The sequence below is a fragment of the Perna viridis genome, chromosome 9, assembly GCF_037379345.1.
Source record: "Perna viridis isolate PV_CMFRI_1.1 ecotype Kerala chromosome 9, ASM3737934v1, whole genome shotgun sequence".
Taxonomy (NCBI): Eukaryota; Metazoa; Mollusca; class Bivalvia; order Mytilida; family Mytilidae; genus Perna; species Perna viridis.
This window is the reverse complement of record NC_142453.1, coordinates 6,468,894-6,490,768: the sequence shown is the minus strand read 5'-3', so window position 1 is coordinate 6,490,768 and position 21,875 is coordinate 6,468,894. Positions and strand designations below refer to the sequence as shown.

General features: G+C 33.9%; 1 protein-coding gene and 1 long non-coding RNA gene across 2 annotated transcripts; one reads left to right on the top strand and one right to left on the bottom strand.

Moving 5' to 3' along the window:
* The first annotated feature begins 237 nt into the window (after nucleotides 1-237).
* LOC148606479 (uncharacterized) lies at nucleotides 238-11,605 on the top strand. Its single transcript, XR_015914908.1, has 6 exons — nucleotides 238-318; nucleotides 3,047-3,174; nucleotides 3,725-3,804; nucleotides 4,752-4,850; nucleotides 6,468-6,590; nucleotides 9,413-11,605. It is a non-coding gene; the product is annotated as an uncharacterized LOC148606479 (long non-coding RNA).
* A 265-nt stretch (nucleotides 11,606-11,870) lies between these two features.
* Nucleotides 11,871-20,017, bottom strand: LOC148606478 (uncharacterized). Its single transcript, XM_088543714.1, has 4 exons — nucleotides 19,754-20,017; nucleotides 17,259-17,340; nucleotides 14,302-14,607; nucleotides 11,871-13,431 (listed from the first exon to the last, which is right to left on the bottom strand). Exons 1-4 carry the CDS (start codon nucleotides 19,820-19,822, stop codon nucleotides 12,806-12,808), a joined length of 1,083 nt encoding a protein of 360 aa, XP_088399840.1. The 5' UTR covers nucleotides 19,823-20,017; the 3' UTR covers nucleotides 11,871-12,805.
* Between the last annotated feature and the right edge of the window lie 1,858 nt (nucleotides 20,018-21,875).

Genomic DNA, 21,875 nt, shown 5'->3' with positions numbered 1-21,875 from the left:
ACACACAGGTCATTATGTTTCAAGATCCAATTTACAAATACAAATCCATCATGTAACCTCACAATGCATATATAATTTTGTTTTATAACTGCAGGTGCAAGTAAGAAACATTTCCTTATAAAAGGACATTTTAAGACTAGATAAACAAAAGTCAAGTGTTCACCTCATATCGCACTTTAAAACTGATATAATTCTTGAATATCCGAATTCAATATTTTAACTTTATCTTTAGATACGGCTTACATTCACCGAAAGCGTCTTAACAATGGCAGTCAACATATCTATCGTATTGCTGATTGGATGTACCGCTATAATCAGGTATTCATTTATTTCATTTATGTATTTTATCAAACATTGTTGATTTCATATTAATATATTACAAAAAAGACATACTATACTAAGAAAATTGGCAAATAGCCAATACACTAAATAAATTATACGAAAGGAAATTCAACAAAAGAAAACTTATATAATTTTACGATGAATAAATATGAAATTATTATGGCAACCTCAATTATCCCCTCATAACATGGTTTCCACTGCGTTCAATATCTATTTCTATTACACTAATCATCAAAATCCTAAATTATCAGATGCAGATCATTACATTTCTCGAGCTATTCTGATGCGATGTCCACAGAAGCTTCACTATGAAAATACAACTATTGTTAAACGTTTAACATTTAATATCTATACTAGTTTTTGTCATGAATGTCCTACATTGGTTATTTTTAGAAATTGTAAACATGTTTTTCAAATTTTGATCCTTGATTTTGGTATCAGTATTGGTCGATATTTTCTGTTTATCTTTTGTATCACATTGCATAGTAGGGAACGTGAAATATTTTGAAAAAAAAATCAAGGAATCCAAGATTCGAGCGGAAATCAAAAGAATGTAATCCAGGGACAAAGTCTAGATATGGAAAAAACAAGACAAACACAACAAAGAACATGCAGTAACTAAAATAATACATACAAAGTAACAAAAGCAAATGAGAAACTCGGACTCCACTAAAGACTGGGAGCATGGACCAGGTGCGCCGGTAGGGTAAGCGTCATCTTAAAGTGCCTCGTGGATTTGCTAGTGTATGTTACTATTATTTAAACGGTAAATAATCAACAATAAAATATGCTTACAGTGATTAAGCAAGCTTTTTATTATAGAAAAAACAATCATTTTCCTACAATTTATATACAATGCATTGGATATTTTCATTGTTTTAGAAAATAATCAAATACTGAAAAAATACATTTTAGGTTTAAATGTTATATTTTATTTTCAGAATTTATAAGATAAGTTTTATAAACGGTTCCATTTAAAATGAATCTCATGTTTGATGCTTAACCTAAGGTATTCAACAGAATTCAACCAACCCCTTAATTGTTTGAGGCAATGTTTGTTTTTCTAAAAAGATTTTCGATTAAAGTGTAAGATTTGTGTATACAGGATTACGTTTTTGCAGGAAAGTTTCCTGTTCTACATTCTGACACAAAATATCAATCAAACCCAATTTTCACAGCCAAAATATTCTTGTGTACTGTAGAAATTATGCACAAATCACTAACTGTTAGCATTGGTATGATTCTTAAATATTTTACAAAGATCCGTTACGCATCTAAATAATTTATAAGTATAGATTTAACTACTCAGGAATCGGCCAAGTCTTGAGATTAAAAAAATTGTTTTGCTGTAAAAAAAAAGCTAAAAAAATATCATCTAAACTTCACAAAGCAGTTTATCGACATGTGTTTGGCAGATCAATTGAGAATTATTTTTGAAAAGTTTCTTTAAACCAATATTTCAAACATGTCCCTGCTCTTTACCACGTAAACGTATTAGCATTAGCATATAAGTCGTAATATACATTGTAGTAAACCACAATGTATCAACATTAAATACAAATAATATTTACAAAATGTCTGAATGTCAAGTGTGACAAAACGTCCAAGAACGAGCAAATTGAAAGCTTAGTCAAATAAAAACAAAAGTTTTGTCTTTCTTTTATTCAATAGCTCTCCAGATAAGAATCATGCAAAATGTGATTCATGACTGGAAAGCCTACATATTTTTATTTTTGATAGTTTGTTAAAAATGTTATAATAAACAAAAATTAACTCTTGTTCTTGGGTGAAAAAATTATATAGAATGTTCTATAAAATTCGAAACTAAAGGGGACAACTCTGTACATGACACTAAAATACAATAGAAACTGCAATAGAAATTGATTTCAATCAGTAATCAGACTTTTCAACAGGTTAAATTGTTTTAATAAATGTCAATAACTACACACATAAAGATATAAACCTCTAACTGTATTTTTCTTGAAGTGTTCAAGTGTTTGATTATTTTTATATGCTACCAAACAAAAAACTTCATCTGTCGTTACAATTACATAAATGCCCGATATGGAGAACGCACTTAGGAGGAATTCCTAACGGAAAAATTCCTACTCTTTCGCTATTCTTGACCTTCAACGAACGTCACAGTGAGCATACCGTAACGTAGTAGAAAATACAATCTCTTCAGGCGCATTTGATCCCCCCTCCCCCCCCCCGTGTTTATTGTCGGGCTCATGCTGTTCATGTTGGCGTGTTTAAATTTTCGTTTAGTTGAATGACAAAATGTTTTTTGTATGTTAACCCTTTGTTGTTCCTTGTTTTTTTATTGTCCATGGAATTCTTTTTAATTTTATACAAAGTTGCCGGAGAAATGGTAACCCCTTTCCAATGAATTCAATTTACATGTTTACAAACGTCACAATAATGAAGTGCAAAGTCACTTGATACAATTTGTTAGTGTATAAAATTTGATTTAGAAAAAAAAGACATTTTGTCTCGTTATAACTTTGGAACAAACACAAAGAAACGATTGCCCCTCCTTTTTATAAACAAGTTAGAAAACACATATGTTTTAATATAATTCGTAATTCAAAATGAGTTTTGCCATTTGCACATTTGGACAATTAAAACGTCAAATGAAAATCTACCTAAGGTATTGAAACTGGGCATTATGTTTTTCACAAAAGGCTTTGATTTCGTTTTGCAGTCTTACAAACAGCAGCTATTGCACTTTCAACAAGCGATGTACAAAATAAAGATACAATAAAGATACCAAAAGGAAAAATATACAACGAGCTGTTCATTTTGGAACTGGTAACGATGTTCGAAATACAGGTATCTGTTTGCTGGTTGTCCATATACTTTTTTAATTCATTAAATGTATCATAACCGTATTAATTTTACAGCAACCTTTGAAAATGTAAAGTAGTTGCTCTGCTATATATTATGAATATTCATTCATTCAACTCCATATTCCTGAAAAAAAAAATGTTTTTGATTATCTGATCAATTTACGGCTTCATATTTCTTTTTTTTAAAAGCATTCATTTTAACAGTGAAATAATCAATAACGTAGTCTATTTTTTGATAATACGGAATATGAGATAAGTCGGACCAAGAATAGATCGAAATATGCAACTCAAAGTCCATTTTAGATTTCGATGAAGTTCTGTGACTACAGAACAGGTTTCAGTTTTTGTGGCTTGTCATATCCTAGACGTTTTGCCGAAAGCGCTTGACGAGTTTACATGTTCTCGGAACATGTGCCACGCAGTAGAAAAACCCAGTCGTTCGTCGGCATTCTTATGATTGTATTTTGACTACTCAATCTTTCCAATTAATCATCCTATTAATATTCTGTTTTATTCTGTTTACATATTTCTAGGCAAAAACTAACTTCGTACTCTGGGACATGTACTCATTATAAGTGTTGTCATGGATTCACCGGGTCTTCCTGTCCACAAGGTAAAACATATAAGGGTCAGTGTTGAAATGTTTACAGCAGTTCAGAGATCATTAGGTAATGTGTTATTAATTGTGTTGCAATAAAACAATAACACGAACTTAAAAAATTGGCTTTAACTACTTCAGCACTGCTATATCCTTTAATTTTATTTTACAAATTTTGAGCATAGGATTTACATGTACATTTGATTATAACACAACGATATCAGATAGCTCGTATAAGATATAGTTTTTGTCTCATGTGTCCGAATGTCAATTGATAATTCTCCTGTGATGTTGCTTTCTATACGTTTGATACTGGTTAAGAAATAGACATTTAGGAAAGTATTTCTGTTTTAATCCTGTCTAAACTTCAACAAATTACACTGTCAAAGTTATCACATTCTATCTTAGATCGTATTATATTAAATTTTGAGATAATGCTGTAAACAAACAAGGAAATTTTCCCCTTTATCACCGTCTGAAAGAAAATATGGATTAAAATCATTTATTTACAGTGTTCGAAAAATGAAATAGCAATAAATGGTTACGTGGTTAGGCTATAAAGAAACGACGTATTTAAAAAGAAACTTCTGATGTCATAATGTTGAATAGTTTGTGGAAGTGACAAAATTTGTTATACCCCTACAATTAGCGGATAAGTGTGTCCGTCCCCTAATTTCAGTTGTAGTTTTCCTTGACATTAATTAAAACACAGCCACCTGATATTTTGACAGAAGTTATATTCATATTTCATATGGTAGGATTCGATTTAAAACTGAAGTAATATCAACATGTTCGGGGACTTTAACTTTGTTTCATATGGTCATTAAGATGGGGATCGGTAGGTAAACTTTTATTAACTTATCTCACAGTTTCATCAGTTGAGAACATTGTTTAACCAGTAATAGCATACGCTCTGTGACAACTGCATTCTGACTAACCTTTTGAGATTGTTTTATAAACAGCAATATGTTATGGATCTACGACTTGCTCAAACGGAGGAACGTGTGTATCACCCGATCGGTGTAATTGTCGACTTGGATTTTCAAGCCCGCATTGTAAAGGTTGTATAGTACATTTTATTGCCTCAAATACCTTGACAACAATACATTTGACTTGTTCAAAATTTGAGTACCAGCCCATATAAAATTCAGACACTTCCTCTAGTAAGGTTTATGGTTTAGAAAAACCCACGGAACAACCGATGCTCATTTGGTCTTCATATTCTATATAACAATAGACCTTTCTGTATTTAGATCTGTACGTATGAGAAAACTACACTTCAATCTCACACTTAGGTCAACCAAATCAATGCAAGATAACTTGCAAGTGCTCATTGCATGTACAATCTATATAATTTTTTTTTCTCAAAAGTGCAACACTCAAATGAAAACCTAAGATTGGTTAGTTGCCTATAACTATTTCTGAACAAGATTAAGTGAATTTGGTGGGGTTTTGATGTGCATGAATCAGCTCCTGTGTGCTTTTTAAATACTACTACCTTGTTGTCGTTCTTAACTGGCACAATAATTCTAAAGACTTTTTACTTTGCTTTATCAATTTAAGATTAGAAGAACCCCAAAAAATATTGTCATTTAGCTAATCTTGTGTCGTACATGTACTTAATGATCTGTATCCAAATATAAAGAATCTGAAGATTTGCAAGAATTTGCTGACGAACTGATTACTGTCAAATGCAGCTTCTTTAAACAAGACTTATATTACATAATTGAGAACAAATAGTAAAAAAGATTACTAAGACATTCAATCTTTAATATTAACATTTTGCAACTTTCAAATCAAACCGAATTAAAGTATGTTCAAAACCAAACGGGAAAAGGGCGATAACAAAACAAATTAAAAACAAATGGCTCACAACCAACTGTAAAACAAATATGATAACACACAAAATGAATAAAAAGGTGCAGTATTTGCACAGGGAAATAAGTACGAAAAGTAACGCATCATAGACTCATAAATTGTCTTGACAGCACATCTTTGTCAGAACCATTATTTAAGTAGCTGATTGTATCACAACAATAGGATGTAAATAAACCCTTAAAATCGAGAAATATAAGTGTATGCACAAAAATAGGCTTGAGTATTTTTTAATAATCTGAATATAAAATTATTTACGTAACTCATTTCTTAAATTTAATTCAGTAATTTACTTGTATATATTTCATTTGGAAAAACCATCGTTATCTAAACATTTTTTTATCAACTTTCGACTTATACTGGACATGGGTTAAGTAAAAACCGCCATATTTACGTCAACTTACTTGAAGTATCACCATCTTTACAAAAGTAAACTCATATAACTATTTTGCTACGGTAAATAAATTCAGACTAGAAATGTTCTATGCACTCGATATGTACCTTGGGTTTTGCAATTAAGAATCCAGGAACATCGTTCAGTTGTCAAGTTTTGTTCACTGTTGACTGGTTTTCCAACATGTTCGTCAGAGTGCACAACAAGACAACTAATTCAAATGAGGTTAATGTATTGCCGTGATCCATACAATACATGTAACATTTGTAGAAAACTTCTGAAGTAGAGTAGACTTCAATCCAAATAGTCAACAATTGTATCTAAAACATCTAAAAATATGTATGATAATGTGTTATTGTGTCATGTAGGTGACTCAGTTGATACTTTATTTATTTGTGTTAATATTCAGATACTGACGAATGTCTTGTAAACAATGGAGGTTGCAGCAACATTTGTGTTAATATACCAGGATCGTACCGATGTGAATGTAATAACGGACATGAGTTAGAGTCTGATGGAAAAACGTGCCAAGGTAACGTAAGTCAATTCTTTCAAAATAAAATAACCTGTCCTTTGGTGGTAATAGTACAATTACAATGTTTATAATATAAATAATAACTTTATAAATTTTGTAACCGGTAGGGTTTGTCTTACCTTACCGGTGCACCTGGTCCATGCTCCTAGTTTTTAGTGGAGTCCGAGTTGCTTATTTGCTTTTGTTACTTTATACGTGTTATTTTAGTTACTTAATCTTCTTTGTTGTGTATGTCCGTTTTTCATGTCTGGTCTTTGTCCCAGGATTACATTTTTTTTATTTCCGCTAGAACCTTGGATCTTTTGATTACTTTTAGCCATGAGTCGGGGTTGCTGATTTACTCTTGTTTCTGTGTACATGTTGTTTTGTTTTATTAGACGTTCTTTGTTGTGTATGTTTATTATCTCTATCTGGCCGTTATACTGGGATTGTATTCTTTTAGTTGGCGTTCTAATCTTGGTGTCCTTCATTTCTCCTCCAAATTTACAATACATACCTAAATATTGTATGTCACATCATAATCTTTTTGAATTAACATTTTATATGAGAATTAGAATCAGCTTCAATTAAAGACACATAGAAAAGGTTTTATGTCGACAAGTTTTTCTTGTGTTCAATATTATATGTTTCCATTATCCGTATGCGGTTGTTCGTATTTAAAGGTACAGTGTATCATTATATCAAACAATAAACTGCCAATTTTATTCACAAAATCAAAAGAAATGAACGAAGCTTCCTAATTTTTCGACATTAAATTAAAAGTTTTCGGTTAAACACAATTTTATCGCCTACGAACTTGTTGATAAAAGAGTTGCGGTAAAAGAGGGACAATCATTGTGTACTTCAGCGACAGATATTAAATGGTAATATAGTGTAAGATTCGTACCATTTTCGTAAATACATGGTGATTCTTAGAGTCTAGTATCCCGTGCCTTACATGTATAAGTAGATCCTTAGTCAGTCATTTCCGTTATTGGGTATCATCTAAAATTACACATACAAAAAAAAAACATGGCCGACTACAGGTGCAATGGAACCACAAAGATGTACATGAACTCATTACAAAAATAAAAACAATGGAAAGTAAGTGACATCAATGTTTTGATGGAATAGATCGTTGGCAATAGTGTTTGGATAAGTCTGTGAGATATTAATGTAATTGAAGAGTTTCCACAAAAGAACTTGAGATAAAGGATACTACAGACACAGTCAGCCTCATATCTTGACCTACACTTAGAAATCCATGGTAAAGGAAAACTATTGACCAAACTTTACGACAAACGTGATGACTATTCATTCAGAATTGTCAACTTTCCTTTCATCTGTGGCAACATCCCTTCGGCTCCTGCATATGGAGTGTTCATATCACAACTCATACGTTATGCCAGAGCTTGCCGAAACTACGCAGACTTCTTGTATCGCGCTAGAACTCTAACAAATAGGCTTCTGGAACAGAGTTACGTTGCTACAAGATTGAAGTCATTACTACAGAATTTTTATGGTCGTCATCATGAACTCGTGGATCGTTATGGTGTATCCATCAGCACCATGAAAACTGATTTATTCAACGGGTCATAGTTTTCCTTTCCTCTTTCGTCTACCCCGGACTTGACTTTTTATGAGCAACTCGGCGAGTGTTTCTAGAAAAGCAGAGGACGCTTACCCTACCTGTGCACCTGGTCCATGCTCCCAGTTTTTAGTGGAGTCCGAGTTGCTCATTTACTTTTGTTACTTTGTATGTATGATTTTAGTTACTTTATGTTCTTTGTTGTGTGTGTCTGTTTTCCATGTCTGGTCTTTGTCCCTGGATTGCATTCTGTTGATTACCGCTATAACCTAGGTTCCTTTGATTACTCTTTCACAAAAGAAGACCTGTACAAGCAAGATATATATTCAAAATTTTGCCTCATGTTTAACATTCTGAAAATTTCGAGCGGGATTATGCCCATATATTGACTTTTTGTAAATAAATATTACACTTTTTCCATTTCATATCAGACATACATGTATTTGTACAATTTCACCCTGGATATACAAAACAACAATATTGAACAGGCTAAATGTCAGCCCATTGTAACAGTACCTTTATCGATCCGTGCTCTCTGTGCGATCTGTCATTGATCACCTATCGGTTTCCGATCAGGCATCGATCCGACTAACCGTTCCATTAAACCGATGATCGCATCACGTGACTAATTAACGGTAAATATATCATTTTACAAATATTTTCTGAACGTAATAATTCAAACTTCAAATTATTCCTTTCATTTTACATTTGTTTGCTTTTAAACAAAATACAAGATGTGGATTTAATATCCAAATTTCAAGGTAAATTTAGTATAGTATATTGGTATTGTATTGGATTCGTTCCAATGAAAATTTTCATCCCGGTCATCCGTTATTTTACAAAACAAAACTGCAATCAGATCGGTCACCGGTCCTTTGGTTATCGATCTATCAGCGATCCATCAGTCAGCGGTCATCGATCCTTCAAAGTTGCGCGGATCGGTTCAGGGACTGTAATATTATTCTTTTAGCCTACTAACTTGATTTTATTAGTTCAGTAATTGTGTTGTTACAACCTAAGGATGATAGTGGGTATGCTATAAAAAATACCATGCTATAATCTTAAGATATTTACTATCAATAAACAAAGTTATCAAGTGTGATATTCCAGTGTAACCATATATTTTCGTTTGATGCATGCTATCAAATCAGAATACAAAGTTATCTTCATATCAGTTTGATATTGTTCATTTTTTTCTGTAATTTATATTATAAAGTCTGCATTATATCTAATTTATTTACGTTTGTTCAAGAAATGGTGAACATTGCACGAACATTACTCAGTATTACTGTATCTGACTGGAATGCAGGTATTTTCCTTTTTTTTCTTTTCAATGAAAAAAACTGTCTGAAAAGATTTATTTGGTTTCAGTAAAAGCATAAAAGGAACTTATTATATGCAGAACATGGGCAATAAGTAACTCATTGCCGTCTTTGAGACCCGTGCAGGTCCGGGTGTTAAAAGAATAGGTCTGCAGCAGCGCTAAGCTTGTCGTATAAGGCGACTAAATAGTGCTCAGAAACCTAGCCGGGGGCTAGGCGCTCTGCCCACAGAGCAACTGGGATGTGTGCCCCAGGTGGTGGAATGGGGTACCCCTGGCGTGTTACATGCTGGGGTTGTCAGGCTATAATACGGAAAACCTGACCGCAAACCATAGTGGTGCACCGTGTTGGGAAAGATGCCACGTTTCTCGCACGTTAAAGAACCCTGCTGTGGTATTCGATAGGAGTAGGAACCTTTGCGCTCCGCCACAGGAGGCTAAATTGCCCGACCTTACCCATCCCCCCTTTTTCTAGTGGCAATCAAAATTTGTCGACCCTATTATCCTTGTGACCCATCTTTTCTTTTTTTCATTTCATGGTCTGAATATAGCTGAAATATTGCTGTTCGGACGTTAAGCCCCAACAAACAAACAAACAAACAAGAAATCATTTAAGTACAGCTGCGTGAAAGAACAGGCAATGGGTGGCACTTCATTTTTTCTTAATTTATTATATAATTTTTTTGCCTCAAATATATTCAATAAATCTAGAAAACAATACAGAAACTATTTGAATTTATCCTGATGCATCTGTGACGAAGATATTTTAAACTCCTTATATAGGGAAATTATGTGGGAAAATTTTTCCGCCATTTTGTCAGTGTATGTCAAATAAATCTGCCCTATCAAAAACTTAAAAACGCAAGTTTATAAATATTTTGATGGATATTTTGGAGATTATGAGGTATAACTACTTGGATAATGCAAAAGAAAATCTCTGCGTTTTTTTTTCATGTGTCACATCTTACACACATTTTGAATAATTCTTATATAGAGTAGCACTTAAAGAAACGGTATAGTGTGATTTGAAGATACATCAATATGTTTAAAACAAGTCAAAGTTAATTGATAAAATGAGAAGTCCAGTTTTTGTCAGGATAATTTGATAATGTTTTGCATTATTTGTTGTATAAAATTTCCGAATTTATCCCACATCAATATAAAGCATTGTTCACATCATTAAAATGCTTATATGTAATGTTTATACTCGTGACTGCTATTGCTTATTTGAGCTTTGCTATGTGAAATGTAAGCTTGTGTGTGATACTGTAGAAGTATTGATTTTCGTGGTGTAGTACTATTCGCTATTTTTGCGGTGGACACAAACGGGCAAAAAATTGTACCCTCTTAATTGAGTTTTAACACTATAGAACGCCTATCATTCTTTAAAACAGGGAAAATTGATACCCGTGAACATGTTCACTTGACAGAATCCGCGAAAAAAGCAACCACAAAAATTACTACGTTCACTGTATATTAGCTTTTACGTGTTGTCCATGTGCATCTAATGGTTTTTTTTATTTTATATTTCATTTACGTAATGTATATATGAAATTGTTATTAGAAAAGCACCTTTGCAAAATAATATGAAATAACAAATATAGTAATTGTCTAAACATGGAAGATCTTAAAAGAAAAGACTTTTTTTCATGTAACGCGGGAAAAGTAAGTTGTTTTGACATATCTATTAATGACAATTTTACCTTAAAAGAGTAATCAAGGGCACCAAGGTTATAGCGGTAATCAACAGAATGCAATCCAGGGACAAAGACCAGACATGGAAAACAGACACACTAAAATCATACATACAAAGTAACAAAAGCAAATGAGAAAATAGCTTTAAACTAGACCGCCAGACTTTTTTCCAAAGTTTTTAGATTTATATTCACTTATCTCTGAAAGTACTGATCAGAATTTAACGAAACTTGGTACATGTATGCATACATATCGCTTGTGTCTGGGCTGCCATTTTCAAAATGGTCCCCAACCCGATAAAAAATTATTTTAAGTTTTCTGGGATTTCATTGAAAATTTATATCGAGGATATTTAGGCTATTTCGATTAATAATATGCAGCTTTGACTGCCTAATCCTATTTGGCGCACTTTTGTATTTTGTATTTTATTGGCAGTTTTGATCAAATTTAGGTTTATATTCGAACGTTAGTCAATTATACAAGGAAGAAGTTCAAAAATTTAGTTTCAAAGACGATAAAATCTGACATGCAGATTTGCAGTTATCATTGTACTATGAAAATCTCTGTCTTTCTTACTTAGACAAAGATATTAAATACATAATGTATGCTACTTGTCGAAAATTTATTATTATAATATTAAAACTAGCTTTATTTCATATTTCAATGCCGGAATTATTAATTTTGTATTTGGGGAAACATACAGTTATTGTCATAATTGTACGCATTTAGTACCAGAAACTAGTAGCACTGTACACATACATGTTTGTATAAGTGAATGAAATGAAACATGCAAAGTAATGGCTTTTTGAGTGGGGGAGCTAGAATTTAACTTTGAAATGTATGCTGCATTCTCTGTTAATTATGTTACGTCAAAATCACACAAATCAATACCTGTGGGCGGCTGCAAGAAGGCGGAGCTAAAGTAATTGAACAACATCAAAATCTTTAAAGTTCAATCATAGTTGTAGCTCCGCCTATCGACATGAATATGGAAGGATAAAATATTGTTTTTTTTTTTTTTTAATTTTATGGAATAACATACATGATCTAACAATAAGCCACGATTTTGAAAAATAGAAAAAAAATACAAGCAAATTAATACATTCAAACTTCAAATGATAAAACGTTGCAATTCACTGTATTTGTTATTGTTAAACTTCTGTTGATGACATAATCAGCATATATATTCCACGCGGTTGTCACCTCATTTGTGACGAATCTCCATTTCCAAACGGACACCCGAAAATATGTGAAAAGACATGATCATAAAATGTTAAATGAATTAAAACACACGCACTGATCTATGAGTTGCTACGCATTTAGTATATAAATAATGAAAAGAACCATTTATGATCCAACATGTTTCATATTATCTATGATATGTTTTGTGACGTTATTTAGGATATAATTTACACGAAAAATTCTGAGTAAACCTTGTCCTAAATGATACATGTAACAAGTCATATTTTTGTTACGTTTGTAACTAGGAAGTGAAGAATTCCGGGAAGGTCTAATGTTATAGGACAACAAAATGTAGCAGTATCCTCGACATAAATACCCCCCAACATAAAAAGAAAACAAACAAATCACATATCATTCATATACAAATTCAAAGCCAAAGGTTATGTATTATGGGAGCTCAGTTTGTATTGGAGCTTTCGTGCATTTGGTATTGTATGATCCGCACTGATAATTTCTTCCATTTGCCAACTTCAGGCAAATGAAACAAAACTTTTGGCCACAAGGACATTCCATATGTTTGCATGCTTCCTTGTGCTCTATCATCATACCACATTTAGGACAAGCTCTAACAGCAGGACAGGTGACACCTATAACTGACTTTTCTTGACATTCTCTAAGAATTTTCTTCCTTGGGTCCTCTCCAGAACAGTCTGGATTTCCGCACTCTTTGGTTCCAGAAGTTTTCCAAACTCGAAGGCAATACCAACAAAACTCAAAACAACCTCCTCTTTTACGACTGCATATTGGACAAATAACTCGTATGTCTTTTCTATTCCTCCTCTCGCAATAGGACTGGCAACTCGGACATTCTTGCATTCCAGACTTGTTTAGGAAGTTCTTTGCTATACCGGTTTCAAACTCTTTTCGTTCTTCGATAGTCAGAGCTGCACACTTTCGAATTGTATAGTACTCCCACAACCTTCCACAATACTGGGGGTCCATATGGGGGCATCTGAATTCAAATTTCCCAGCAGAAAGTAGACTTCTGCAAAATGCAGTAAGTGACTCGGGACCTGAAACGTAATAATGAGAATTTTATTTGACTGACGGTCAGACTGACTGAAATTGAATGTAGTATTATTGCGTAAGGTTTTCCATATTGGCTTAGTTATTGGTTCGAGCGCTAGCCATATTGGAGTGAGGCGTATCCGAAGTTCAATATTTTTAGCCGAACACCAATAACTTAGCCAATATGGAAAACATTACGCAATTCTACCTTTATTGACTAACTTGTCCAATACGGTAGGCCAATATGGATCTTAGACAACCAATATGACGTATCGGACGGGTAAAAGCCGTATTGGACGGCTAAATCCCGTATTGGATGGCTATATCCCGTATTGGCCCACTTTAGTATTTTGTATTGTATTGGCAGCCTTGGGCATTTTTAGGCCAATATTGAACGTTATTCGATAAAATACCTTATCAAACAATTCAAGTTTTTGTTTACTCACACCATATTTAGTACATTGTTCATACGAAAGTTGTATTAGAGCATAATTCAACCCCTGCACTTAACTTTCTTATCATCGTGATTTGAAAGCTTAAAATGTACTTTTATTTGAAAGAAAAAAAATCATCTTAATATATGTATCACCTGTGTATCATATTTACATGTACAAGTACATGTATTAAATATTAAAGATAAAACGCTTTGTGTTGTTCATGGGATATCAATGATTTAGTATTTACATAAATTTAATTCGTTAATTTGAACTTGCTTGAAGTACCAACAAGATTGTTATAATTATTCTTACAGCAATCAGTGCAACAACGTATTTGATTTGATAACATCATAATATCTCAGTATCAATTCCACGATTAAATGGATCATTTTTAAAGATACGCGTATTTTTATATACATCAATTGTTTTGTTAATTACCAATTGCATGTCCACAAGGCATCTTAGCTCGCTGTCCATCTTTATCGTCATCAAATGTGATCATATCCGGTTCTGATGTGAGTTCAACATCAGGATCAAGTACTTTAAGTGGAGGAGACAAGTCTTCTTGTTGTTCCATTGTATCGGAATCAACTACTTCTACATTTCTGTCGCCAACGGTTTGATTTGGTTGGTCGGATCCTCCTAAAAGACGGAGTACAAGAACCAAGTTTCCTTCGTCTTGAATCCTGTAATCTGACAGGAACTGCTCTTTACCACGTTCATCCTTGTCACGAAGTTCTTTGCCTGTTGATAGAAGATTAATTTGTTGATTGATTGATTAATTATGTACTGTGGTAGATACATGAAATTTACGCATTTCTGACCGTTCGAACAAACCCTGCTATGTACTATTTCTACGTGGTTAGTCGGATTTCTAATGTGCTATCTCACATAGAGAAATAGTCCACATCGGGGCAGATCCAGGATTTCAGGTTTAGAGGCATAAATGGTACGTAAGGCTTAGCGAAATGAAGCCATAAATGTTTTTTGATAGAAGAAGTGACAAAACAAGTTAGTTTCATGCAAAAGAGAAAAAAATCCACTTGTTTTGGGACGGGGTTTGACGTACACCTGTCCTTATAAATCCGCGTCTGTCGCATGTAAGCATGTTTACTGAATAGGGTACAATAATCTGACTCCAAGTCAAGTCACTTTCTTTACTGAAAACCGGATGTTAAAAGAAAACAAATGGAAGAAAAAGTAGAAATAGTGCACAACCATGGAGGTTGGAATTAATTACTAACTAACAAGCAAGCTTCCATAGCAAAAGAGTCATGCAATGATCAAACGCAACAATAATAACGATAACAGTTGAATCGTTAATACTCTTTTTCATACCGAAACAAATTAATTTTTAGTTTCTGACAAGATTCTTAATTTGTCAGAACCCTAAACTATGCAAACCAAATTCAGAGATAATCAAAAATGAATGTAGTATTCCCAACTGTATAGAGTTTGAGCTCTGCGTTCGCATCAAGCTATACATACGATCTAACCTCTCATAAAATTATCAAACAACTGTCAGATCAGTTCTATGACGTATTTATAACAGTTTTTGGGCATTTCAAGAGCCAGCTTTTCTGACAGTTCTAACAGAGCCGACTCTTGTATGGCTGACTCTCAAACTCTTCTCGTAGAGTAAGATCTGCTAGAACTGACAGAAGAGTTGGCTCCAACAAAACTGTTTTCGTAGAGTCGGCTCTCCTAGAACTGTAAGAGGAGCGGGTTTTATGAGAATTCCTCACTTCGAACTAGCCAAACCAATAGGATCGGACGTCTCTTTGTTTTTGATTTATTCTGGTCGCTTACTGTTTGCAAAACTGTGCAGGTAAGCATGTTATATTACCGACTCAGAATCTACCATCTATGAGTTTTTCGTGTCTTCTTCACCGTGGATACTGATATTTATGTTTAATCGATCGCATTATAATTAAATCAATAGTAGTAAATTAATCAAAGAGTAATCAAGGGAACCAAGGTTATAGCGGTAATCAAAAGAATGTAATCCAGGGACAAAGACCAGACATTGAAAACAGACATACACAACAAAGAACATAAAGTAACTAAAATTATACATACAAAGTAACAAAAGTAAATGAGCAACTCGGACTCCACTAAAAACTGGGAGCATGGATCAGGTGCATCGGTAGGGTAAGCGTCCTCTGCTTTTCTAGAAACACTCGCCGAGTTGCTCATAAAAAGTCAAGTCCGGGGTACACAAACGAAGAAAGGAAAACTATGACCCGTTGAATAAATCAGTTTTCATGGTGCTGATGGATACACCATAACGATCCACGAGTTCATGATGACGACCACAAAAATTCTGTAGTAATGACTTCAATCTTGTAGCAACATAACCCTGTTCCAGAAGCCTATTTGTTAGAGTTCTAGCGCGATTCAAAAAGTCTGCGTAGTGAAAGCTCTGGCATAACGTATGAGTTGTGATATGAACACTCCATACGCCGGAGCCGAAGGGATGTTGCCACAGATGAAAGGAAAGTTGACAATTCTGAATGAAAAGTCATCACGTTTGTTGTAAAGTTTGGTCAATAGTTTTCCTTTATCATCGATTTCTAAGTGTAGGTCAAGATATGAGGCTGACTTCACAGTGTCTGTAGTATCCTTTATCTCAAGTTCTTATGGGTAGATGCGATGTATCAAATCCCCGAAATTAGGATTGTTTAAAGATAATACCTCATCTATATAGCGGAAACTGAGATTGAAGGATCTAGCCAAACGATATTCTTTCTTTCTGATCAGATCAGCTATAACGTCAGCCTCATAAGAGTGAAGGAATAAGTCAGCAAGTAAAGGAGCACAATTAGTTCCCATTGGAATGCCGACTGCTGGTTGAAAAACACGTCCACCACACTGGACAAATATGTTGTCGATTAAAAATTCCAGCATTTTGTAAACATCTTCCTCTGTATATTTGGAAGATGAGTTGGAATTATTTCTTACAAAGTATGAGGAATCTCTACCAAGAACTATATATTTGTATTTAGGTGTACCATCTTTTTTTTGGAAAAACAACGATGTATAATTTTTTTAAGTCGGGATTTTAAATGAGTATGGGGAATAGAAGTATACAGTGTTGAAAAATCATAGGTTTTAATGCTATTATATTCAGATAATAGTCTTGAACTGATTGTCTCGAAAAGATCTTTCGAATTTTTCAGGATCCACATTGAATTAATACCACTACGGGAGTAACAAGTGTTGTGGTAGGATTGCAGACCCTCTTTGACAGTTGTGAGTATAGAATTTAAAGTTTTGAAAGAGGTTTGGCGGTATATTTTGCGGATCCAGCTATGAAACGTTGTTTGTATGGATTCTTGTGAAGTTAAGGGATCCAGTACATAGACGGTAAATCACATTTTATAAATTAATCTTACTGCAGTACAAAACGCGCATGTCATCTAAACCAACATGCGTCTTTTCATGAATAAGTTCTCTTAGTGATCTGATGGTTGCATCCTGAAAGGAAAAGCAATAAAAATCTGTAAATAACTCTAAGTCCCATCTGTTTGTTCATTTAGCTGTGTTTTGTTTCCTGTCAATTTTATAGTAAAGTTAATAGTATTTATGAGGATGTTTGTCTATTGGTTCTTTAAACTCTTGGAGCGTTTTGTTGCAAAGGTTCTCAATTTTCTAACCTTCATCTTAATAAATGAACTCTAGCTCACCGTAAACACATTTTACAATATTTGCCATATACACATGTACAAGAGTAATCAAAGGAACCAAGGTTATGGTGGTAATCAAAAGAATGTAATCCAGGGACAAAGACCAGACATTGAAAACAGACATACACAACAAAGAACATAAAGTAACTAAAATCATACATACAAAGTAACAAAAGTAAATGAGCAACTCGGACTCCACTAAAAACTGGGAACATGGACCAGGTACATCGGTAGGGTAAGCGTCCTCTGCTTTTCTAGAAACACTCGCCGAGTTGCTCATAAAAAGTCAAGTCCGGGGTTAGACAAACGAAGAAAGGAAAACTATGACCCGTTGAATAAATCAGTTTTCATGGTGCTGATGGATACACCATAACGATCCACGAGTTCATGATGACGACCATAAAAATTCTGTAGTAATGACTTCAATCTTGTAGCAACATAACCCTGTTCCAGAAGCCTATTCGTTAGAATTCTAGCGCGATACAAAAAACATTTTCGACAAGCTCTAGTATAACGTATGAGTTGTGACCGAAATACCACACGGGTGAATTTTGTTAAATTTTGAAGGTGTTTAAATGGCGCTTCGATTAAACAGTCGTAGAAGTTTTCAGGTGTGTAAATTCTGAAAATTTGAGGTCAATGTCAACATCAAAGACTCGTTAAAATAAAACAATTTTAATTTTAGCATTTTTTATGAAATGTCTTAGCAGAACTATGTGCAAATTTCATCAAGTTAAGTCAACGTGTTTCAAAGACAACGACAATTAAAACTGCAAAATTAAGTGACACTTTTTTGGATGAGCCTTTGATGTTGACTTTTGACCTCGAATTTTCAAAAATTTACGTGTACAACAGGCTTTAAAAACCTTCAAATGATACCAAATGGGGTTGTGTTGTATTCCGGTCAATTAAGTAGACAATCAGAAAAAGAGGCATTTCATTCATGTTAAAACTTCAGTTTTATTTCTTGTCCAGGAACAGATACTGATCACCTAAGCAAACGAATCTTAAATTGTTATTTGATTGTTGCGCTTTTAAGATAAAATTTATAAAGGTTGTACATGAAAATGCAACTGTGCAAGAGTTGTTGTTCTTGGTTTTGTTTCATTTTGTTAATTTCAGTAAGAAATGGATGTGTGATTTTCTAAAAAGTACAGATCTGATTGCAGTAATGATTATCGTTATGTGAAAGTATGGCATATGAAGTTAGACCTAAAAAAAGGCATCATTTGTTTGGTGGGTTTTTCTTAACCATGGATCTCTTTACCATTGGCAGTGTCTGAATTCTATAAGGACTGGTACTGAAACTGTGGGGAATATGTTCTCAACTATCAGTACAAGATATATCGATTTTTAAAATTGTGTAAAAATTGTGTTTACTGATGGAAAATTGAATTGTTTCTTTTTAACTTTCACTTTCGGATTCTTCGTTAAATAGTTTCAGTTCGATTTTTTAATAAAAATTGAAAGTGAAATATAATACGTATTTATAGATTTTTACTAAGAAGATATTGAATAATTTGTAAAAAGAATAAGTACATGTATATTCAACTTTGTAGAAGTGTTTTGTACATTAGTACATGTACATGTATATGTACATGTATGATAAATGACAACACAAAAATATCCGAGTATCCACGAGGAGTTCCGGACTTGGGAACCCCTTCTTTTAAAATTTGTTAATCTGTGTGCATTATCTGACAAACAATTTCCAGTAACTGTCTAAACACCTCATCCCAAGATTGCACTCATTGCAACTTACAAAAATGAAGTTGAGCAAACCACAAATGGATAACGAATCGATAACTTTGATCCGTTTAAAAAATAAAATTGCATACAGAAAGAAATGCGCATGTTCATACATGTACATTGTATATGTCTAATCCCAAAAAGAGTTAGGGTATATTTTACTCTCATATATTCCCCGGAAACATGCATAAAAGGTTTTAAAACGGGAAGCCCTAGATCAGCTAAATGTATATAGGATTACAATTAAGCGTAGATCTTGTAAAAACATATTGTTAAAAATAAAAAAAATATCAAAAACAATACGCAGAAGACAAAAAAAACAAAAAACAAAAAAAGTTAACAATTAGATATACATATAACCCTTTTATTTGATTATTTTACTTATTTATCCACGAAACGTCGAATACTGCACACTCATTTATATTCTGATAACAGAAGATTCAACTAACTCTTACCTCATCAATCCTTAGCAACAGTGTTTTTCCTTCGAGTCCTTTTAAAAAAAGCTGTAATTCCTTTCCCATAGTTCCAATATATAAATAATACCAATTAATTAGTATTACATAAAACTAATCAATTATAGGGTATGTACATGCATGTACACAATTGGAGTGAAGAGCTGGTTAATACTAAAGAAACATATAATATCTCTGTCAACACTGAGAAATGCACTTATAATTATATTGTTATATAATATCGTTAAGCTACTTTATATGATTTGGACCGAAATTTTTCAGAAGTTGGCAGGTAAATACGATTTAAATATAGCTCATAAATTCCCAATATATCAGGTCATTCTAAAAATAATATGTAAGGATTATCCGAACTGCTATTGATAAGAAATGTGAAAATCCCCAATACATATATACTATATATAGCCTTTCAAACAATTTACATACGTTCCCTTGGTTGTTCTTTATCCCGCCTGCAGTGTCAGATCCAGATATTTTTAGAAGGCGTATGTGGGGTCCAAAAAGTAAAAACTTAAGGATTCCAAGCTATTATATGCTCACAAGTTTTGTGTAAAAATGCAATTTCTTTTTCGAAATCCGCCCCCTGTTTGCACAAAAAGATGATTCTTTCTTCCTCTTGCACTAGAGTTAGCGTCAGTTTGAAGTGAGGTTGGGCCGGAAGGGATGGGTTGCAGATCCAACTTCCAACTCTTTCTTTTAATATCAATCCATAAAATTGTCCACATATATAATAAAAAAAATTAAGAAATCTAAAAAAAAAAATAATAAGGAACCAATGCCCCTTATCTCCTGGCCCCGTGCAGGTCCGGGTGTCAAAAGAATAGACCTGCAGCAGCGCTAAGCTTGTCGTAAAAGGCGATTAAATGGTGCTCAGAACCCTAGCCGGGGGCTAGGGCGCTCTGCCCACAGAGCAACTGGGATGTGTGCCCCAGGTGGTGGAATGGGGTACCCCTGGCGTGTTACATGCTGGGGTTGTCAGGCTATAATACGGAAAACCTGACCGCAAACCATAGTGGTGCACCGTGTTGGGAAAGATGCCACGTTCCTCGCATGTTAAAGAACCCTACTGTGGTATTCTCCCGAAGTAGGAACCATAGGGCTCCGCCACAGGAGGCTAGATTGCCCGACCCTACCCATCTCTCCCTATTTCCAGTGGCAATCAAAATTTGTTGACCCCATTGTCCTTGTGTCCCATCCCTTTTTCATTTCATCATCATTTCATGTTCATTTTATCATCAATTTCATGTTCATCGTCTGAATATAGCTGAAATATTGCTGCTCGGACGTTAAACCCCAACAAACTAACAAACCAACCCCTTATCTCCTGCTTACTGACTCGCTCACTCACTACCGCTCCAAGCAAAGCATACTACATGTACATGTACCACCCGTGTATAAGTAAATTGTATATTTATAGTTCGTCAGGATGCAATAATTTGATCTTACTGTGAGGGAAATGGAAAGATAAAATTTGAAATAAAAAGAGCTAGATTTTAAAGTGAAAAATACAGGTAATTTGCTCGGAAAGGACAGACAGTGTTCCTAGTGAGTAAAATAAGGTCAGAAAGTTTTCCGTGATATGCAGAATTCTTGATAGCAAGAAGCAAGCAATCCAAGAATTCTGGATGCAGCCGGAGAGAAAAAACAACAGGAATAAACTTAGGGAAATTGAAACGAAATCTAGGACAAGAACAAAGTAAGATTTTTAGGGTGAATAATGTCTGGACTACAAGTTTTTTAGTGATGACAATTTATTGAATCATTGGCTCTACGGAGCAAAAGGTGTACTGGTCTGGGAGTTAGAAAAAAAATAATTTTCGAGCGTTATTTTGGTATCCATTTCAAAACCTACAGATCAGCGTGCCCAATGTTACACAATTGTTTATACTGCATATACAAATACCAATCAATTTTCGAAATTAGCTATTCTTCCCTTTAGGAAGCAAACCATGAGAGTATTTCACTGCCAATCAAAAAAAACGGTTTTCAGTAACCATGGTGTTTATCTAAAAAAAAAAACTGAATAACAGGACACTGTGATCCATGAGCCAAAAATACTGGTCTCCCGAAATCAGTTTCAAAGAAAAAAACCCACAAATTTTTC

Excerpts from the sequence above, each read along its gene's own strand:
- LOC148606478 (XM_088543714.1), bottom strand. The coding sequence starts at position 19,822 with ATGGGAAAGGAATTACAGCTTTTTTTAAAAGGACTCGAAGGAAAAACA. Across the intron at positions 17,341-19,753 it reads TGTTGCTAAGGATTGATGAG|GATGCAACCATCAGATCACT; the intron begins GTAAGAGTTAGT and ends TTTTCCTTTCAG. Across the intron at positions 13,432-14,301 it reads GCCTTGTGGACATGCAATTG|GTCCCGAGTCACTTACTGCA; the intron begins GTAATTAACAAA and ends ATTACGTTTCAG.